General features: G+C 45.7%; 1 protein-coding gene across 2 annotated transcripts in view; it reads left to right on the top strand.

The window, feature by feature from the left end:
• The window catches only part of SECISBP2 (SECIS binding protein 2), a 429,157-nt gene that overhangs the window by 107,109 nt on the left and 304,606 nt on the right, over positions 1 to 17,442 (top strand). For both annotated transcript variants that reach the window (XM_078675640.1, XM_078675639.1), the window contains exon 4: positions 4,479 to 4,586. In XM_078675640.1, the coding sequence (XP_078531766.1) occupies positions 4,479 to 4,586 (108 nt within the window). The remainder of the gene's footprint in view (positions 1 to 4,478; positions 4,587 to 17,442) is intronic.

Raw genomic sequence — 17,442 nt, 5'->3', positions numbered from 1 at the left:
GCTTTGGACTCTTTCCACATAGATGGGTTCTACACACATCATACACACGCTCTTCCTTCACAGATAGGCAGGGCCAAGGATGGTTTGACTGTTCTCATTTCTGTCCTCTCCCCATGAAACATTTTATGATCTTTCTATATATCACATTTGTACCAAATTGTTACACATTTAATTTTCTAGTCGCTTACATTTTCTAGTTATTAAGTTCTACAACCATAGTGTTGAACTTCGCAATATTGATTTATTCATAAAACGTGAAGAGATGTTTATAACTATATATTGACAGGTAATTATTTCCTGGAGAAAGTGTGCGAATTTATGAAAATAAGTACGGGAGGGTGAGTCGCACTTCAGACATCATTTACATGGTGACACCCTTAATACCTTTCTGATGAAATACAGCCTTTTCATTGCGTCTGAAGTATGCCCTTATGCACTCTCCCTAGCACCTACTTTTACTCTTTTTTGGGAGGTGGGGCGGGGGGGGGGAGGGGTTGCAGTACTTTAGATTATATTCTGTTTCCTGAAGGTCTGACTCCTTGTATGTGCAACTTTAAGGTAAATAGCTTAAGTGATCATAACCCGGTAACAGTGTGCCTCAGGTTTGTACAGATCGTGAAAGCACCATTAAAATTACAACAGCTGTCCAATTTTTCAAAGATAGAAGGGTTGTGATGAAATTGTCCAAAGTTAGCCCCCCGTTTATTGTCAGAACTATTTGAGGAGAATGCCGAAGCATGCTGAGTTTCTTTAGATGAGAGTGCACATCCCCTTAAGTTCCTGAGCTTTTTTAAATCATTTTGCGGCTCTATCAGGACATAGCTAAAAGCTACTGGGATTGAGAGTCGTGGATGCTTGGATTCAGCATGCTTCCAGGCCCATACAGAATTTCTACCTGCATTAAAAACACAGAGAATACCTATGGAATGGAAGAAATGTAGAGGGCAGTATAAAGAAGCCTTGAGGACTAGAAAGAACAGCATCAAAGAGGAAGCCTAGGACCCGCTGGTTTGTGAGGGCAAGTCCTGTGACCGTGGAACCGTTCAGGTCATAAATCATATATATTTTTTAGTGTTGTGCGTCCACCATTTAGGGCTGAAACTGTAATACTAGCCTGCTACTGGGTGGGCTATTTTACTAATGTGTAAACGCCTGCCAGCCAGCCCTCTCCCCCAATTAGGATCGTATTGAAGCTAGAGAGGCTAATGTAAGTGGTTGTATACCGAAACAATGCAGGTAAAAATATCACATGCCTTTACAACTAATTTTTTACCTTGCATTTTTTAGCAGACATTATTTTACCTCGCATGCCTTAATGGTGAAAGGTTTGCACTGAGACTGTTAGGCTTTTTAAACTTTAAACTTCTTTTCATTGTAATAATTCAGAATTGTAAATATTGTTGATCTCCGATGAGATATAAATTAATAAAAATTTTCTCTGAGCCTGATTACGATCTTGGCGGACACGTTTACTCCATCACAAACAGCCGTATTACAATTCCATTATTTCCTATGGAAATTGTAATACGGTGGAGTAATATGCCCATGCCTTCCTGTATGTAACGTACCTTTCCTTGTAAAGCGCTCTGATACCCTAACGGGTCATGTTCGCGCTATATAAAACTTAAAATAAATAAATTACCATGCATTATTAGTCTAACTAAGGTAAGTATTAGTAAGGTAAGTTTAAATATATATATGTGTGTATATGTGTGTATTTTTATCTTTTTGGGGGGAGACACCCCTATACTTACCTTAAATGTGTGGTAAAGTCATGCATGGTAAAGGCCTATACGTGGTAAAAACCTGCTTGGTAATAAATGCTCGGTAAAGGCAGTGCGATGTAAAAATCACGTTGTAAAGACTGTTTCCCATTTAAGCCGTCTTGTCCTCTATCTAGAAGTGGTAGCGGTTGTCTCTGCAATCAAGAAGAGTCTAAATGGCAAAGCACTAAGCCCGCACAATGTCCCTATGAATTTGTTTGAGAATAACACTGTCCTATGAGCCCCACTGTTAACTAGTATCATAAGGGCTGCTACCATGAGTACCCCACCTCCAGCATGATCTATGTCTAATATCTTACCAATTTTCAAAAAAGGGGACGCGTCCGACCTAATGTGCTACCGACCAACAGCTCTCCTCAACTCTATTGTCAAGCTTGTGGGTCGAATTTTTATGGAAGTGCTGGAAAGCCTGGACTGAGCAGAAACTCTATTTTTACAGATGTCCAATGTGGTTTTCGGCCCAGCCTTGGAACAGTGGAGCAGGGTTTGAACCTATACTGCTTACCAGCAAATACATGATAGCCAAGCATGGTTTGTCATATCTTCCTAGCTTCCTGCTGAAAACGAATGCTAGCACCGCATTTAGTATCACATAATACTTTCTGTGTGGCATGCTGTAAGAGAAAATACTTCTTGTATAGTTTGGTCAATTATGGGCTTTGGTTTGGAATCTTCATGAGTTGTGACTCCTCCATATTGTGGCCACGTTGCGACTTGCCACTGAAATTACCTGTCCTTGATAAACTGTGAGTATTTACAACAACATTTTGACTGTCCCCGACATGTCCAGCTTTGGCATACTGTGGGCACTATTGACAAAAGTCTGTCTATCCATGGCAAAACAATGCCCACGTTTTGTGAGTATGATGTATTTGTGGCTGTCCCAGTCATAATATTAATCTGAGGCCAACTGTGCTAAGGCTTGACATAAATGTGGGGACAAATGGTGTAATAGAGTCCTGCATAATAGTCCCATCTTTGATATATTGTAATAATTCCTGACTGAATCAAGGTGGAAATCTCTGCCTTAGGATGCCTCGAATTTGATGATATACGGTAATGTAAATCACATCCTGTCCATCTGTGTTAATGCTACATGAGAACATTAGATGAAAGTATCAAGCTAGTGTTTGTGGACCAAACAGCTATTTACTAAAACTGAAAAACTGTTGTTTTTTTTTAAAAACAAAAATTTGATTTTGTTCATGAGAGTACATTTGCTAGAAAAAAATATGCATATTTTTGGAAACTGCTATTTAGGGACTAAATGGTTGCATTTAAAAAATATATTTACAATTTACTTTCTAGAAATAATTCATCATGCAGAGTTTGTGAGGCTCATTGCAAAAATTGATTCCTTGGTATCTCGGAGCACTTTAGTCTTTGTTTGTTATTTGACTTGTGTAACATCTATATTGATAAATGTTTTTATGATATCACTACTGCTGTATGAAGTCTAATAATTTGAGATTGATGTAACCTGTCTGCTTTCTGATCCTGTTAGGTCTCTGGAAACTGAGCCAGTAAGATTTGTCTACCTCTGCTGTCCTTGGGATGGTTTATTTGAGATTTGTGTATTTGTTTTGGCACCCAGCTTATCACCCAAACTCAAACCCTCCTCAGGATGGCTACATGGTTGACTCGTACAGACCTGAACAGTTATTAACTCTGCACCACTTCCAACTTCATCAGACCCCACTGTTGTCATGTATTTTAGGGAACCATCAGTCATGACCGTGTAATCTCAGAGCCATTTAAGGAGAGGTCATGGTGAACGAGTGATTCCACTTGTTAATGGTTTTCAAATTCACCCATTCTCCCCATGTGTTTTAGGTCGAACATTTTCAATGATTGAGTCATTCGTTTGCCTTATTGTGCCTGGTGTTCACTTCAGGATTGTCTTCATAAATACAGGAAATTGCTATTTTGTCATGGCTTTCACTTTTGCTAAGTCACTAGCCTCCCGTGAAGTTTTCAGTTTAGTCCTGGGTTAGCATATTGGACTTCATTGCTCTGCAAAGTGTTGGACCTTACTACTGAAAAAGCGGGTTGATTCACCAAGTTGGTGACTACAGTGCTTCTTGGTCCTCGTGTGTATACTGTAAATGTGTAAATGTGGGTTTACTTGTAAAGCGCACTGCCACCCTACTCAGGGTATCCTGGCGCTGAATACCGCTGTGGAACCCTTCCTGGTTTTCCCTGTGAGATGCCCCCTACTGGGCACCCCCAAGGTGGAACCTAGAATTATGCATTCTATGTCTAGATAACTGGCCTTATACAGTGACACATTTAATGTTGGGAACACTTCTTAGGCCACTTTTATTTCTGTATTTATTTTATAAATATGTAGAACGGAAGGATTTTTTTGTGTGTTTTTTTGTTAGCATTATGAGGCATTCATGAGTGTGCTGCATTAAAATAAAGAATACAAGTATTGCTTTTTATTTGACACATATTCAACTGGAGTTGTTCAAAAGATGTGGGCCACATTGCCAATTTAACTCGAACTGTGTAATTAAAGGACTTTGTACATACATGAAGAAAGCAACATGTGTTGCCTGACAATATGGCTGGGGTAGGTTTGGGATACAAGTAGCCTGTTTTATTTTTTCACTTAGGTGTACAACTCTTTAAGGTGATGGCTGAATTGAGAAATTTCTGAGAGCCCTTCATCTGTTCTCTCTTGATTCTTAGGATGATGAAGAGTTTCCTGATTTGGGAGTTTCGACCATTGGCAGAGAAAGCAGGTTCAGAACAACAAGGCCTTTCTCCAGCAGTGGGATAACAGACCTACCCTCGGAAGTAAGAAAATGCCCCCATGTTCAGTGGAATAGTGTACCTGAACACTAAGATGTCCTTTTGCATAAAACAGAAATAGTATTTTATACCATTTCTAGTTCATAATACAGTACCACGGCTGCAGATTAATTGTAAATGTAACATATTCCATTTTATGAACTATTGCCATTTTTTAAAATAAATCTGTCTTAATATGATATAACAAAAACGTGTTTTACAGAACCAAATGTAAAGTATTTATGTATTTGCGAGCTAGTAGAACAGTTGAAATCTTCCCATTAGCGAAAGTTATGTCAATAACCTTTGTAAAATGAAGCATGTTTCTTTTTAAGACACATTTTTATTGTTTTAGTAACACAAAGGGAAAAACACTTTTTATCCATTTAGTAAAAACAGTATATTTGTTAGTTCTCTTGGCTTACAGTACAAATGCTTTCTTGATCGTTACACCGTTTATCTGATCTCCTGTACAAGAAATCTGCCTGTCGGATATCTTCCTCACTTTTCCTCTTTCATCCCGCTAATTGCCACAAATCTTTGGATTCTTTTCATGAGTCCCATATGTTTTCGCACTTTCTGGTGGATCCATGTGCCTTGTATACCCATTTCTTGGCATTCATCCACCAATCCTTCAGTTTGGCCCATGACGCCAGGTCTAGTATTGTTTTTCCTCCCCTGTGTCTTGAGGTGTCTCTCCCAGCTACCATCATTGCTAAATTGCAAAAATAAATTGCCTAATGTGGCACAGAAATAACTTGCCGGATCCTGCATAATGGCACATTCTACTGGCATATCAATCAACCTATAGCCCTTTTTTAATTACCTATTTTAATATTTTCACTTGTACAAACAAGAACAAACAATTATAAAACCAACAGCCATCTTCAACAATGTCACGGGTAAGGTAGATTCCTACAGTAGTAGCAATTCTTCATCATAGAAATAACTCGCCCAAATCGCACATTTGCATATCCATCATAGATATTAACTGATTAGCCCCCAGAACCTTCGACATGAATCATCACTTCTTACCTGGTCAGTCCTCATTTGTGGTAAGAGACCTCTCATCATCCATGGAGGAGCATGATCGAGCACCCTCAGGGTCCATGAATTCAGACAGGAGTCCCGCCCACACCTCCAGGTCCTCCTCAGCCATATCATCATGCCTGCACCTTTTCAGACATATCTCCTCTGCCACCGCCCACTCTGCCAGGTTTGCCTCTCACTGCACCACACTCTGACCCATCCATGTAATTACCACCCATCGTTTGGCCAGTAGTACAACCAAGTGCAAGAATTTAAACACCGTTTTCTGACCTTTCTGCCTACAGATGTCACCCATCAGACAGACAGCAGGGTCCATGTCCACAGGAATCCACACCACTGTCCTCATCCGTGCCAGCACTCTCAGCCAATACTCATTCACCACAGGGCAGTCCCAAGTCAAATGCAAAACTGGCAAAACGGGTGCCTGGCACCTGGGGCAACCAGCAGACTTACTAGGATTCAGTTTATGTAGCAGGACTTACGTGACATATGTGTGATGCTGAAATTGAAAATGTATACGTTTAAATCTTGCATTGCTCAACATAGTCTTCACCAATGCACACGTTCTCTTCAGTTGGGTATCCCCAAGTTGCACCCTTAGGTCACTCTCCCAATGTTCCCATGCAGGAAACAGAACCTGCTTACAATCTGCTGTCCTGGCCCTATACAAGAGGGAGACCAGATGGTGCCCCCTCCCAACTCCAACAGGTCTCGGACGGTGAGCGATGTAGTAGGGGCCTCTGGGAACGTAGACCTTATTTCCCAGACTATAGCTGCAATATGGGCAAGCTGCAAGAACTGTCCTGACCCTACATGGAAGCTTTCCTGCGCCGCCTCAAAGGTGATTCATTCTTCATTAGGGAACAGGGCCCCCCTGATCTCGCAGACACCCTCTCTGCAGGCAGAAAGACACACAGATCCCTCAGTACTCTAAAAGCCGGAGGTCCCAAAAGATACATTCCTGGTGAAGGGGGCTCTACCCAGGACCACCCTGACAGTCCATACCCACAGGGATGGAGTGTGCCGTATAAGGTACGGTACTAATATTACATCCCATCCCCCCTTCTGACAGCAGAAGTTGAGGAAGGGAAGATCACCCCCTCCGCGTCCTCTAAGAGCGATTTTCTCTCAAGCGCCCTCCTCCACTAGCCAGTGGGCAGCATGCTGGATTTGTGAGGCCAGGTAATATTGCTTTGAATTGGGTATCGCAATACTGGAGTGTAGCATTGGCAGAACTTGGAATGATAATGGGGGCGGTGTTCCCGGTGGAGTCTGAATATGTTCTCCTGGGTATTCCCACAGATGTAGAAGTGCGGCGTGCAAACTCCTTTTCAGTAATATGGGACTGGTGGTAGAGAAGAGAGAGATAGCCAAACTTGGGGGGGGGGCTCCTGAGGTCCCGTCCCTTCGAGAGTAGAAGAATTCAATGGATTTGTACATGGCAGCTGAAAAGGTTATATATAAAGTAGGGGGTGCCCGAGGAAATGTTACTAGCTCTGGGGTCCTTGGATAAAATGCTATGATCTGGACTTGATCATGGATGTAGAAGGGACCCCTATGGTCCAGGTTCTCCCTCATGATTCCTAGCTGACTCCCCTGTCCGATGAGGCCTATGTGTTAATGTACCTGTATGAGAAATCTCTCATTATGATAATGTTGCTGCATTTTCTCTGCTCAAATGTTAGTATTGTGTTGAGTGCAAATTCACACCCATTTGCTGTTTAACTATAAAAATATAATACAAATATTTTAAAAAATAAATAAAATGGGTATCTCCAATCTCCCCTTCTCCAGTGGTTGAAAGATATGGGTCCTGGCTACCCTGCTCCATCCCCCAGCCCATATCAGTGAGGTTAGGAGGAAATGCAATCTTCAAAATCCAGTGTGTGGTAGAGTATTGAATGAATGCTGGATAATGTATAGGCATTGTCGTAAGAACACCATCTTTGAGACTATCACCTGACCCATAAGTGAAAGCGGGCGTGAGATCCGAAGCTGCACAAATGAGTGGAGGCCCTCTGTGACCTTTCCTAAATTATGATCCATACACTTCTGCAGTGTGTAGGCCGCCATCACTCCCAGGTACCGGAATGTATCCATCTCCCAGCGAAGGGGCACAGGCGGTAAAGCAGCCGGATCACAAGTGGCCAGGGATCCCAGAGGAAACACTAGTTATTTCCTATGATTGAGTTTAAAGGTTCAACAGCTGTCCGAATGTGGCTAAGTGTGTCAACAGGATGGGAAGAGATCACTGAGGAGTTGCAGGAAAGGAGAGCGTGTCGCGTACAAGGATACCAAGTGAGTAACTTCCCTACCTTAATCCCACACTCAACCTTGTTGTGACAGATCTGGACTGCAAGCGACTCCAGTGTGAGCGCAAAAAGGAGGCATGAGAAAGAACAGCCCTGGTGTGTGCCTCTGCCCACCTCCCGTGTTTCAGAGCATATCCTACCCACTTGTACCTTGGCCCTGGGTCGAATATACAAAAAGCGAGTGAAAGGTTGTATTGAACCCCATCGCCTCAAACACCTGCATAAGGTTGCCCCATTTAACTGTGTTTAAAGCTTTGGCTATGTCAATGGAAACCACAGCTAATTCCTCTTCTCTACCCTCCACGTCATGAGGGATATTCATCAGATGCCGCAGGTTCATAGAGGTACTATGACCGGGTATGAAACTGCATTGGTCATCGTGGATTAATTGTGGAAGCACCGGCCTCAAACGAATGGCAAGCTCTTTGCAAATTACTTTATTGTCCATAAAAATCATTGTGAGTGAACTATAGGCAGATGGATTCGCGCCGGACTTGATCATCATAGAGATGCAGCCTCCCACGTAGACGGACGGAACATCCCAGACCTCCCAGCCTCCAGAAAGCATTGAGTAAGAATGGGGGCGAAGGTCTGTTAAAACTTGGTGGGAATGCCAATTCTGCCCAGAACCTTCCCTCCAGGGTGTTGGCCTAAGGCTGTATGGATTTCCTCCTAGGTGAAGTCAGCATCCAATTCACGTGCAGCTACTTCTCATGGCCCTGGAAGCAGTATGGATGCCAGAAAGGCAGCAATGTGCACCCCTTGGAATGTACACGGGTTACAATACACATGCTCCAAATGGCATTTAAAGGCATCCACTATGCCCCTTTGCATGTAAAACCTCCCTGCCCTGAGGGGACAAAAGGTGAAGAATGCATGGGTGAGGCGTCTCCTGCTAAAAATACAGGCCAGAAGCCGCCCGGAGCCGTCTCCTTCCCTATGCAGAAGCTGGTGATATGATTTTAGCATGTACTTCTTGAGCCTATCCCGCACCTTGGAAACCAATCGCTGAGCTAATAATTCCTCCTGCCACCTCTCCCCCCAAGCCAGAGCTAATTGCTCACTGTGTAGAAATTCGGATTGCAGGGTTCGCCTGATCCCACAAGAAAGACCTATACAACATCCCCGGATCACAGCTTTCATAGTTTTCCACTCAGTTGACCAGTTTGGCTCAAAGAAATACATCAGTGCACAAGCCAGAACCTCCCTACCGTTGGGATCCTGTAGGACTTCCGGAGATAGCCTCCAGGTCATCTGCGACCACGGCCCTCCCCTACCCCTTCGATTTCGCAGTAAATAGGGTCATACTCTGACAAGTATCAGGAGAGAAGTGGCACCTCATGAACGCTGGACCCCAGGGAGGCAGTTAACAAAATACTGTCAAGTCTGCAATAGGTATCGTGCATCAGTGAATAGCAGGTGTATTCTTTAGACGAGGGGTGGAAAGCCCTCCAAATATTGCAAAGTCCCAAGTGATCAGTGGCCTCCCACAGGGTGGCAGTCATTGTATGTTTGGTGTTCTGTCATGGGGGGTGTCTATCTATGATACCATCTGTTATGCAGTTGAAGTTCCCTGCCCACAGAACCCATGAGTCTTAACACCAGTGAGATAACGTCTCGCATCTTCAGGTGAAAGGTGATCACCGTTTCCATATCAAGTCTCCCCTGGATCAGCTGCATAACGACCCTCCATGTTCCCCTCCATATAGGCGCGGTAGACGGGAACCCCTGGTGCAACCCGAATGAGCACCCCTTGGGAGACCAACCAAACTATTTAAACGCAGAACGAAACACGTAATCTACAGACCCCCCCCCACCCCCCCCCGGACAAGTAAGAGCCAACCTAAGTGCATACAAGCCCATAAAGATTGGTACACAGCATCGCTACCCCACCCTCCTAGAACCAACATAACTCAATAAACCCCATCCTCTCTGCTGCAGCGACAGATTCGCACCCACAGATGCACACCAGAGATGCACCAGATGTTAAACAACATTCCATGCAGAACACAGCCTCCCGGACCAGCAGACAACCCTGTATAACACACAGACCCAACCTAAGTGTGAGCTAGATGCTGGAAAAGAATCAATAGCTGCTGTAGTGGGTCAACATTCGAACATAGGATTCGTCAGAGACTTTGATGATGCTCACACACACCCCCCATTACAAAAGAAAAAACAGGTGGCTAGGCAACCCCACAGCAATCCGGGAGAACACATATATACCTCAGGGCAATATAGGGCCAAATGTATGAAACTTTGGTTTTGCAATTCTCAAATAGCGATTTTTAGTGAATAGCTATTTGAGAATAGCAAAACGCTATGTATGTAGGTTTTTCAAATAATTTTGCGAATCCTACATATTCCTTAATTGCAAATTGCAAATTGCGATTTGCATTTAAGGAATACCTCCCCATTCATTCCTATGGGCCTAGAGGCCCATAGGAATGAATGAGAAGACAGTCTCTATTTGTGATTCTCAATTAGAGAATCGCAAATTGAGAATGCAATTTCAAGGGTGCCAGGGTGTCAAAAGGACACCCTGTTGCATCCCTCAAATATGCATGTGTGCATATGTGGCACACATACATGCCCAAAGGGCAGAGGGGATTTCACTTTTACCCTTTCCCCTCATTTTACGTTGGGAGGCATGTTGGTCTACCGCCTGCCCGGTCCCTCTGGAGCCTTTTTAAAAACGCTTGATGATGTCATCACCCCCCGGGCCCTTCGCTATTCTAAGTTTTTACTTCTAGGGGATTTTAATATCCACCTGAACGCTCCCAATGCACCGGACTTTGTGGCTCTCTTGGATTCACTGCATCTGGCCCGATTGAATTAATGGGTTAAGAGGCCATCACATGTGGGTGGTCATCTTATTGATTTGGTGTGTACTAATTTTGCTATAGAGGTAGAGGATCCGGAACCTGTGTCTTGGTCTGGCCATATTTTGATTAGGTTCTCCTGGCCCATGGGAAGGTATTCGCGTAGCCCTGCTTTGCCATTCGATCTGCACCCAGGGAAGATCAATCTATCGGCCTTTTCAGAGGCTCTGCTTTTGGCACGCCCGGGTCCCGCTCCCAATCTTGAAGGGGCGGTTGACATTTTTGATGGCTGGATTGGCCAGGGGGGGGGCTTAGCTCCTGCTCCAAACCAGTCCGCTGTAGTAAACAGCGCTCTCCACCCTCGAAACCTTGGTTTTCGAATACTCTCAAGGCTCTGAAACTTAAAAAACTGGAGCGCTGCTGGCGAGTGAACTACTGTACCGCCGCCAAGTCAACTCTCCGTACAGCTCAGAGAGAGTACTATTCGGCTGTTAAGAAAGCCAAGAGTGACTACTATGCTGGGAGGATTGTGCTGGCTAGTAACAACAGCAAGGAGATCTTTGCCATTGTTAAGAGCTTTTTATCGCCTTGTGCGGAGCAAAGGTCTCTCCCTGCCTCCCAACAATGGTGTTAGGAGCTGTCCTCCTTTTTTGTCGATAAGATAGCAAGGATTCAGGACAGCGTAGATTTACATGCCAGTGATCTAGGGATTTCTTCTGTGGTGTCTTTCCCTATTCCCAGTGTCCTTGCCCCTCGACTTACACTATTTTTACCGACTGTGGAGTCCAACATCTTGGCCATCTTGGGGTCTCTCAAGTCAGGTTCGCCCAGTGATCCCTGTGCGGCCCGAGTGTTAGTGGCCGAGGTGGTTTGCTCTGAAGTAGTGGCGATTGTCAATTGCTCCCTTCGGACCGCCATGGTTCCCTTGCGTTGGGAACCGGATGAAGTGGAGTGGTGTGGCTCACTGGTTAGAGGCGGCAGACCCGGAAGCAGAGAACGGCCCGGGACCAGGGTTCAATTCCCGACGCGGCAGGGTCGTGGACCAGGGTCAGCGGACTCGATAATTCTCGCCTCGGTGCCTACTCTAACCAGGGAAAACACTCGGCAACTCTGGGCATTAGCTTGCCTCATCTCTACAACGGCCCCCGACATTCGCCGGGGATGCCTGGTTTCACCTTGGAGATACCCAGTAGGGACCATCTCACAGGGATAGCCAGGAAGGGTTCCCCAGCGGTCTACAGCGCCACGACGCCTCAGGGCAGCAGTGCGCTTTACAAGACACATACATTTAACTGTTACCCCTTCTCAAGAAACCTTCGCTGGACCCTTTGGTTCCAGCTAACTATCGGTCTATTTCTCTCCTTCCAGCTTTGGCCAAGGTTTGTGAGAAGGTGGTTTTCCGGCAGCTTTAGACCTTCATTGAGTCCGCGGGTGTGCTACACCCAGCTCATTTGGGGTTTAGAGCGGCCTATAGCACGCAGACTGCGCTGGTGGAGATGTCGGAAGCCATCAGGGAGTGCCTGGATGGGGGCGGTAGGGCGGCCTTGATTTTACTTGACCTCTCTGCCGCCTTCGATACGGTGCCTCACCACCTGGTCTTGGCCCGGCTATCGTCCATTGGCATTGGTGGCCTTGCATGGGAGTGGGTCCACTCTTTTCTGGACGGTCGCACGCAGCAGGTCTGTATGGCTCTTTTTTCATCCTTGGTCAGGTAACTCTTAACGGGGGTCGCCCAGGGCTCCACATTGAGCCCTCTTCTTTTTAACATTTATTTGACCCCTTTGATTTATCTGGCAGAAGAGTTTGGCGCTAAAATTATAGCTTATGCGGACAACACCCAGTTGTTATTTACCTGGAAGGTCTCGGATCTGAACACCGACTTTGCCCAGACGTGCCTAGCGTCCGTATCCCGCTGGCTTGCGCAAGCCCATTTAAAGTGCAATTAGGACAAGTCGGAGTTCCTCTTGTAAGGCCAGTTTCCTCCGGCCTTCCGACAATCCCTGTGGCCGCCAGATTTTCCTCCCCCTAATTCCGAGGGTGGCCTAGCAAAAAACCTAGGGGTATGGTTCAGTGAGGATCTTCGATTTGCTGATCATGTAAAGAAACTTACTGGTGTCTGCTTTGGCACCCTCTTGGCCCTGAGAAGGTTTTTGCTCCCCAGAGAGGCCAAGGAGACAGTTGCCCGTGCTTTTATTCTCTCCCGCCTCGATTACGCCAATTCCTTGTTCATTGGCATTCCGGGGTATGTGCTGAAAAAACTGCAAATTATACAAAATGCCACAGCTAGACTCCTGTTTCTAGGAGGTCTACCGTGCGGCAGCATTTGCGGGATCTGCACTGGCTGCCGGTGGCACAGCGAGTACAATTTAAGGCCCTTATCCTCTCACACAGGGCCCTTCATGGCCAGGGCCCTGTGTATCTTAGGGGGCGCTTCACTCTCTATGTGCCTAATCGATCTCTGCGGTCTGCTTCCCTACGGCGGATGTTTATCCCACGTTTCCGCAGATCACGTTTGGGGGCCAGTCTTTTTCTGTCAAAACTGCAACGGCCTAGAATGCGCTCTCCTTGGATCTGCAGCTCATGCAAGACTTTCGCCTTTTTAAAAAACGCTTAAAGACATATCTGTTCAGTCAATCCGGTTAAGGGCTCCTGCTCGCTTCACCCCAGTTCATTTCCGCGCCAGGACACTCCAGAGTATTTGTGTGCGCTACAAGCTCTTTATAACATAACATGTCCACCACATGGCACTTTGAAAAATGTAAAAAAGTGCATTTTTCAAAGAAATCGCAAATTACCACCAACTTGAAGTTGGTGGTAATTTGCGTTTCTTTATGGCCAAATTGCACTTTTTCTGGGCCTCGTACATTGCATTTAAGGAATCACAATTTGCGATTGTTGCAAAATAGAGAATCTCAAATTTGCGATCCCTTATTTTGCGATGCTGTTTTCCATTCATACATCCCACCTAGCTAAATTGCGATCCCAAACGGCGAAATTCTGAGAATTTCGGCGTTTGCGATCGCAATTTTGAATGATACATATGGCCCATAGTGTCATTGACAATGTCATTGAGTTGAGAGGGCAAACACAAGGAGATGACCTGGCCTGGCAGTTCGGGCTGGACTCTTCTCATTGGGTGCAGAGTTCAGACTGATTTGCGTGTGACTGGGTCCAAACTGGAATGGCATGGGGAGCAAAAAAACAATGGACTAAGGCCCAGATATCTGTACTGGGGTGAATGTATGACTTTGTTCTGCATTCTGTCCATTAATTGTTCTTTTTGCATTGAGTTGAAAGGGAGCATCTGATGTTCCGCCGTCGGTAAACATCCTTTACAACGACTGCGTTACAACGCAGTCCATTACCCCGCATTTTTTTAATCTGCAAAACCTTTTACAATGCAGGGCTTTAGACCGCAAACCATCACAACGCATTACCCATTACAACACTCCAGTAATGTTAGAATAGTAAATTGCGTTGTAATGGATAATGCATTGTAATGGAATGCATTGTAAAGCCCTGCGTTGTAAAAGATTTTGCGGAATAATGGCACACGTTATAAACGCGTGCAGAGTAAAGAGACATATTTCCCGCCATCTAGCCTGGCCCCACTCAGCATCTTTTTCACTCACTGGGTCCCCAGATCAGCAGTGTCCATGGTGCCATCACCTTAGACCACAATGTGGTCAGTGCCCAACGTCGGTGACCCGGCGCTGACACTGTAGAGGGGATGCCCACGTCCTCGCCAACCACCCCTGTTGTGGAAGCTGGCCGATTCATTCAGGGTGCGTGCTGGATGCACATCCGTCAAGGCCAGATGTCATCAGGCCACTCAAAAAAGTGCGACCTCCCCGATGTGATAACCCAGAGTTTGGCCGAATAAATGATCATGTACCTGAGAGTCATTGTGAGAAATTTCCTTTTCACCTCGAGGAAAGACTTTCTCCCCTCCTGCACCTTGTGAGTATAATTGTGGTAAATTGCAATATTACAGTTTTTGAACTGTGGTATGGGTGTATCTCTAGCAGCTGTCAGGATCGTGTCCTTTTAATTCAGTATCCTAGCGATGAAAGCCTTTTGAGGGGTACCCGGCGGAGGTTCAGGCAGCAGTGCCCTGTGCGCCCTTTCGCTAACAAAAGAAATCAGACCTGTCTTTGATACATACGGGTTGCCTTACCCAATGGTCAAGGAATCCCTAAACGGACCGGCCCTCCACCCTCTCTGGGAAGCCCAGCAGGTGCATTTTGTTCCTTTGTGAGCGCCCCTCCGTATCTTCGACTCGGTGTACCAGGGTGTTGGAGACAACCTACAACTGAGAATCCTGTTGCTTAAGTTGCCATACCTCGGTCTGTAAAGTAGTGATGTTGGTTTCAGCATTCTCCAATTTGTTCACCACCTCGCGGAGATCTGCCCTCAACAGATTCATCTCGATATACACCCCAGCTGTTTGGCCCTCCAGAGCTGATCTTGAGCCCTGTTTTGCCTCTAAAAGGGCAGCATGTGAGGGTTCCTCATGACGCTCTAGGGAGGGGTTGGCAGTGCTACTCAAGTCCTGAGTCTGAGTGCCTGACTAGAAGTAGTATATTGGATGATAGTATTTCCCTGCTGCTGTCTCTGGGACCTGTCCTTCCCCATAATGTAGATGAAAGAGGGAGAGTGCGCCCACACTATGCTCTTTAGTCCGGTCAGCAGAAAAAGCCCACCCCTGGGTCCCCCAAACGGGCAGTGGGCACCACGCGGGGACAGCGTCGCCAGGCACAAATATGACTCTTTACTATGCGAGTCATTACATCGTGTGCCTTCATAACATGGTTGTTACAACAACCGTGGTGTTACAATGCAGTACCATTGCAACGCAAGTTGTTACAACGACGTGTTCTAGATGGCTGCCGGTGGCACAGCGAGTACAATTTAAGGCCCTTATCCTCTCACACAGGGCCCTTCATGGCCAGGGCCCTGTGTATCTTAGGAGGCGCTTCACTCTCTATGTGCCTAATCGATCTCTGCGGTCTGCTTCCCTACGGCGGATGTTTATCCCACGTTTCCGCAGATCACGTTTGGGGGCCAGTCTTTTTCTGTCAAAACTGCAACGGCCTAGAATGCGCTCTCCTTGGATCTGCAGCTCATGCAAGACTTTCGCCTTTTTAAAAAACGCTTAAAGACATATCTGTTCAGTCAATCCGGTTAAGGGCTCCTGCTCGCTTCACCCCAGTTCATTTCCGCGCCAGGACACTCCAGAGTATTTGTGTGCGCTACAAGCTCTTTATAACATAACATGTCCACCACATGGCACTTTGAAAAATGTAAAAAAGTGCATTTTTCAAAGAAATCGCAAATTACCACCAACTTGAAGTTGGTGGTAATTTGCGTTTCTTTATGGCCAAATTGCACTTTTTCTGGGCCTCGTACATTGCATTTAAGGAATCACAATTTGCGATTGTTGCAAAATAGAGAATCTCAAATTTGCGATCCCTTATTTTGCGATGCTGTTTTCCATTCATACATCCCACCTAGCTAAATTGCGATCCCAAACGGCGAAATTCTGAGAATTTCGGCGTTTGCGATCGCAATTTTGAATGATACATATGGCCCATAGTGTCATTGACAATGTCATTGAGTTGAGAGGGTAAACACAAGGAGATGACCTGGTCTGGCAGTTCGGGCTGGACTCTTCTCATTGGGTGCAGAGTTCAGACTGATTTGCGTGTGACTGGGTCCAAACTGGAATGGCATGGGGAGCAAAAAGACAATGGACTAAGGCCCAGATATCTGTACTGGGGTGAATGTATGACTTTGTTCTGCATTCTGTCCATTAATTGTTCTTTTTGCATTGAGTTGAAAGGGAGCATCTGATGTTCCGCCGTCGGTAAACATCCTTTACAACGACTGCGTTACAACGCAGTCCATTACCCCGCATTTTTTTAATCTGCAAAACCTTTTACAATGCAGGGCTTTAGACCGCAAACCATCACAACGCATTACCCATTACAACACTCCAGTAATGTTAGAATAGTAAATTGCGTTGTAATGGATAATGCATTGTAATGGAATGCATTGTAAAGCCCTGCGTTGTAAAAGATTTTGCGGAATAATGGCACACGTTATAAACGCGTGCAGAGTAAATAGACATATTTCCCGCCATCTAGCCTGGCCCCACTCAGCATCTTTTTCACTCACTGGGTCCCCAGATCAGCAGTGTCCATGGTGCCATCACCTCAGACCACAATGTGGTCAGTGCCCAACGTCGGTGACCCGGCGCTGACACTGTAGAGGGGATGCCCACGTCCTCGCCAACCACCCCTGTTGTGGAAGCTGGCCGATTCATTCAGGGTGCGTGCTGGATGCACATCCGTCAAGGCCAGATGTCATCAGGCCACTCAAAAAAGTGCGACCTCCCCGATGTGATAACCCAGAGTTTGGCCGAATAAATGATCATGTACCTGAGAGTCATTGTGAGAAATTTCCTTTTCACCTCGAGGAAAGACTTTCTCCCCTCCTGCACCTTGTGAGTATAATTGTGGTAAATTGCAATATTACAGTTTTTGAACTGTGGTATGGGTGTATCTCTAGCAGCTGTCAGGATCGTGTCCTTTTAATTCAGTATCCTAGCGATGAAAGCCTTTTGAGGGGTACCCGGCGGAGGTTCAGGCAGCAGTGCCCTGTGCGCCCTTTCGCTAA

The sequence above is a fragment of the Lissotriton helveticus genome, chromosome 2_1 (genome assembly GCF_964261635.1).
Source record: "Lissotriton helveticus chromosome 2_1, aLisHel1.1, whole genome shotgun sequence".
Lineage (NCBI taxonomy): Eukaryota > Metazoa > Chordata > Amphibia > Caudata > Salamandridae > Lissotriton > Lissotriton helveticus.
Note: the sequence above shows the minus strand (reverse complement) of the source record. Positions and strands in the feature narration are given on the sequence as shown.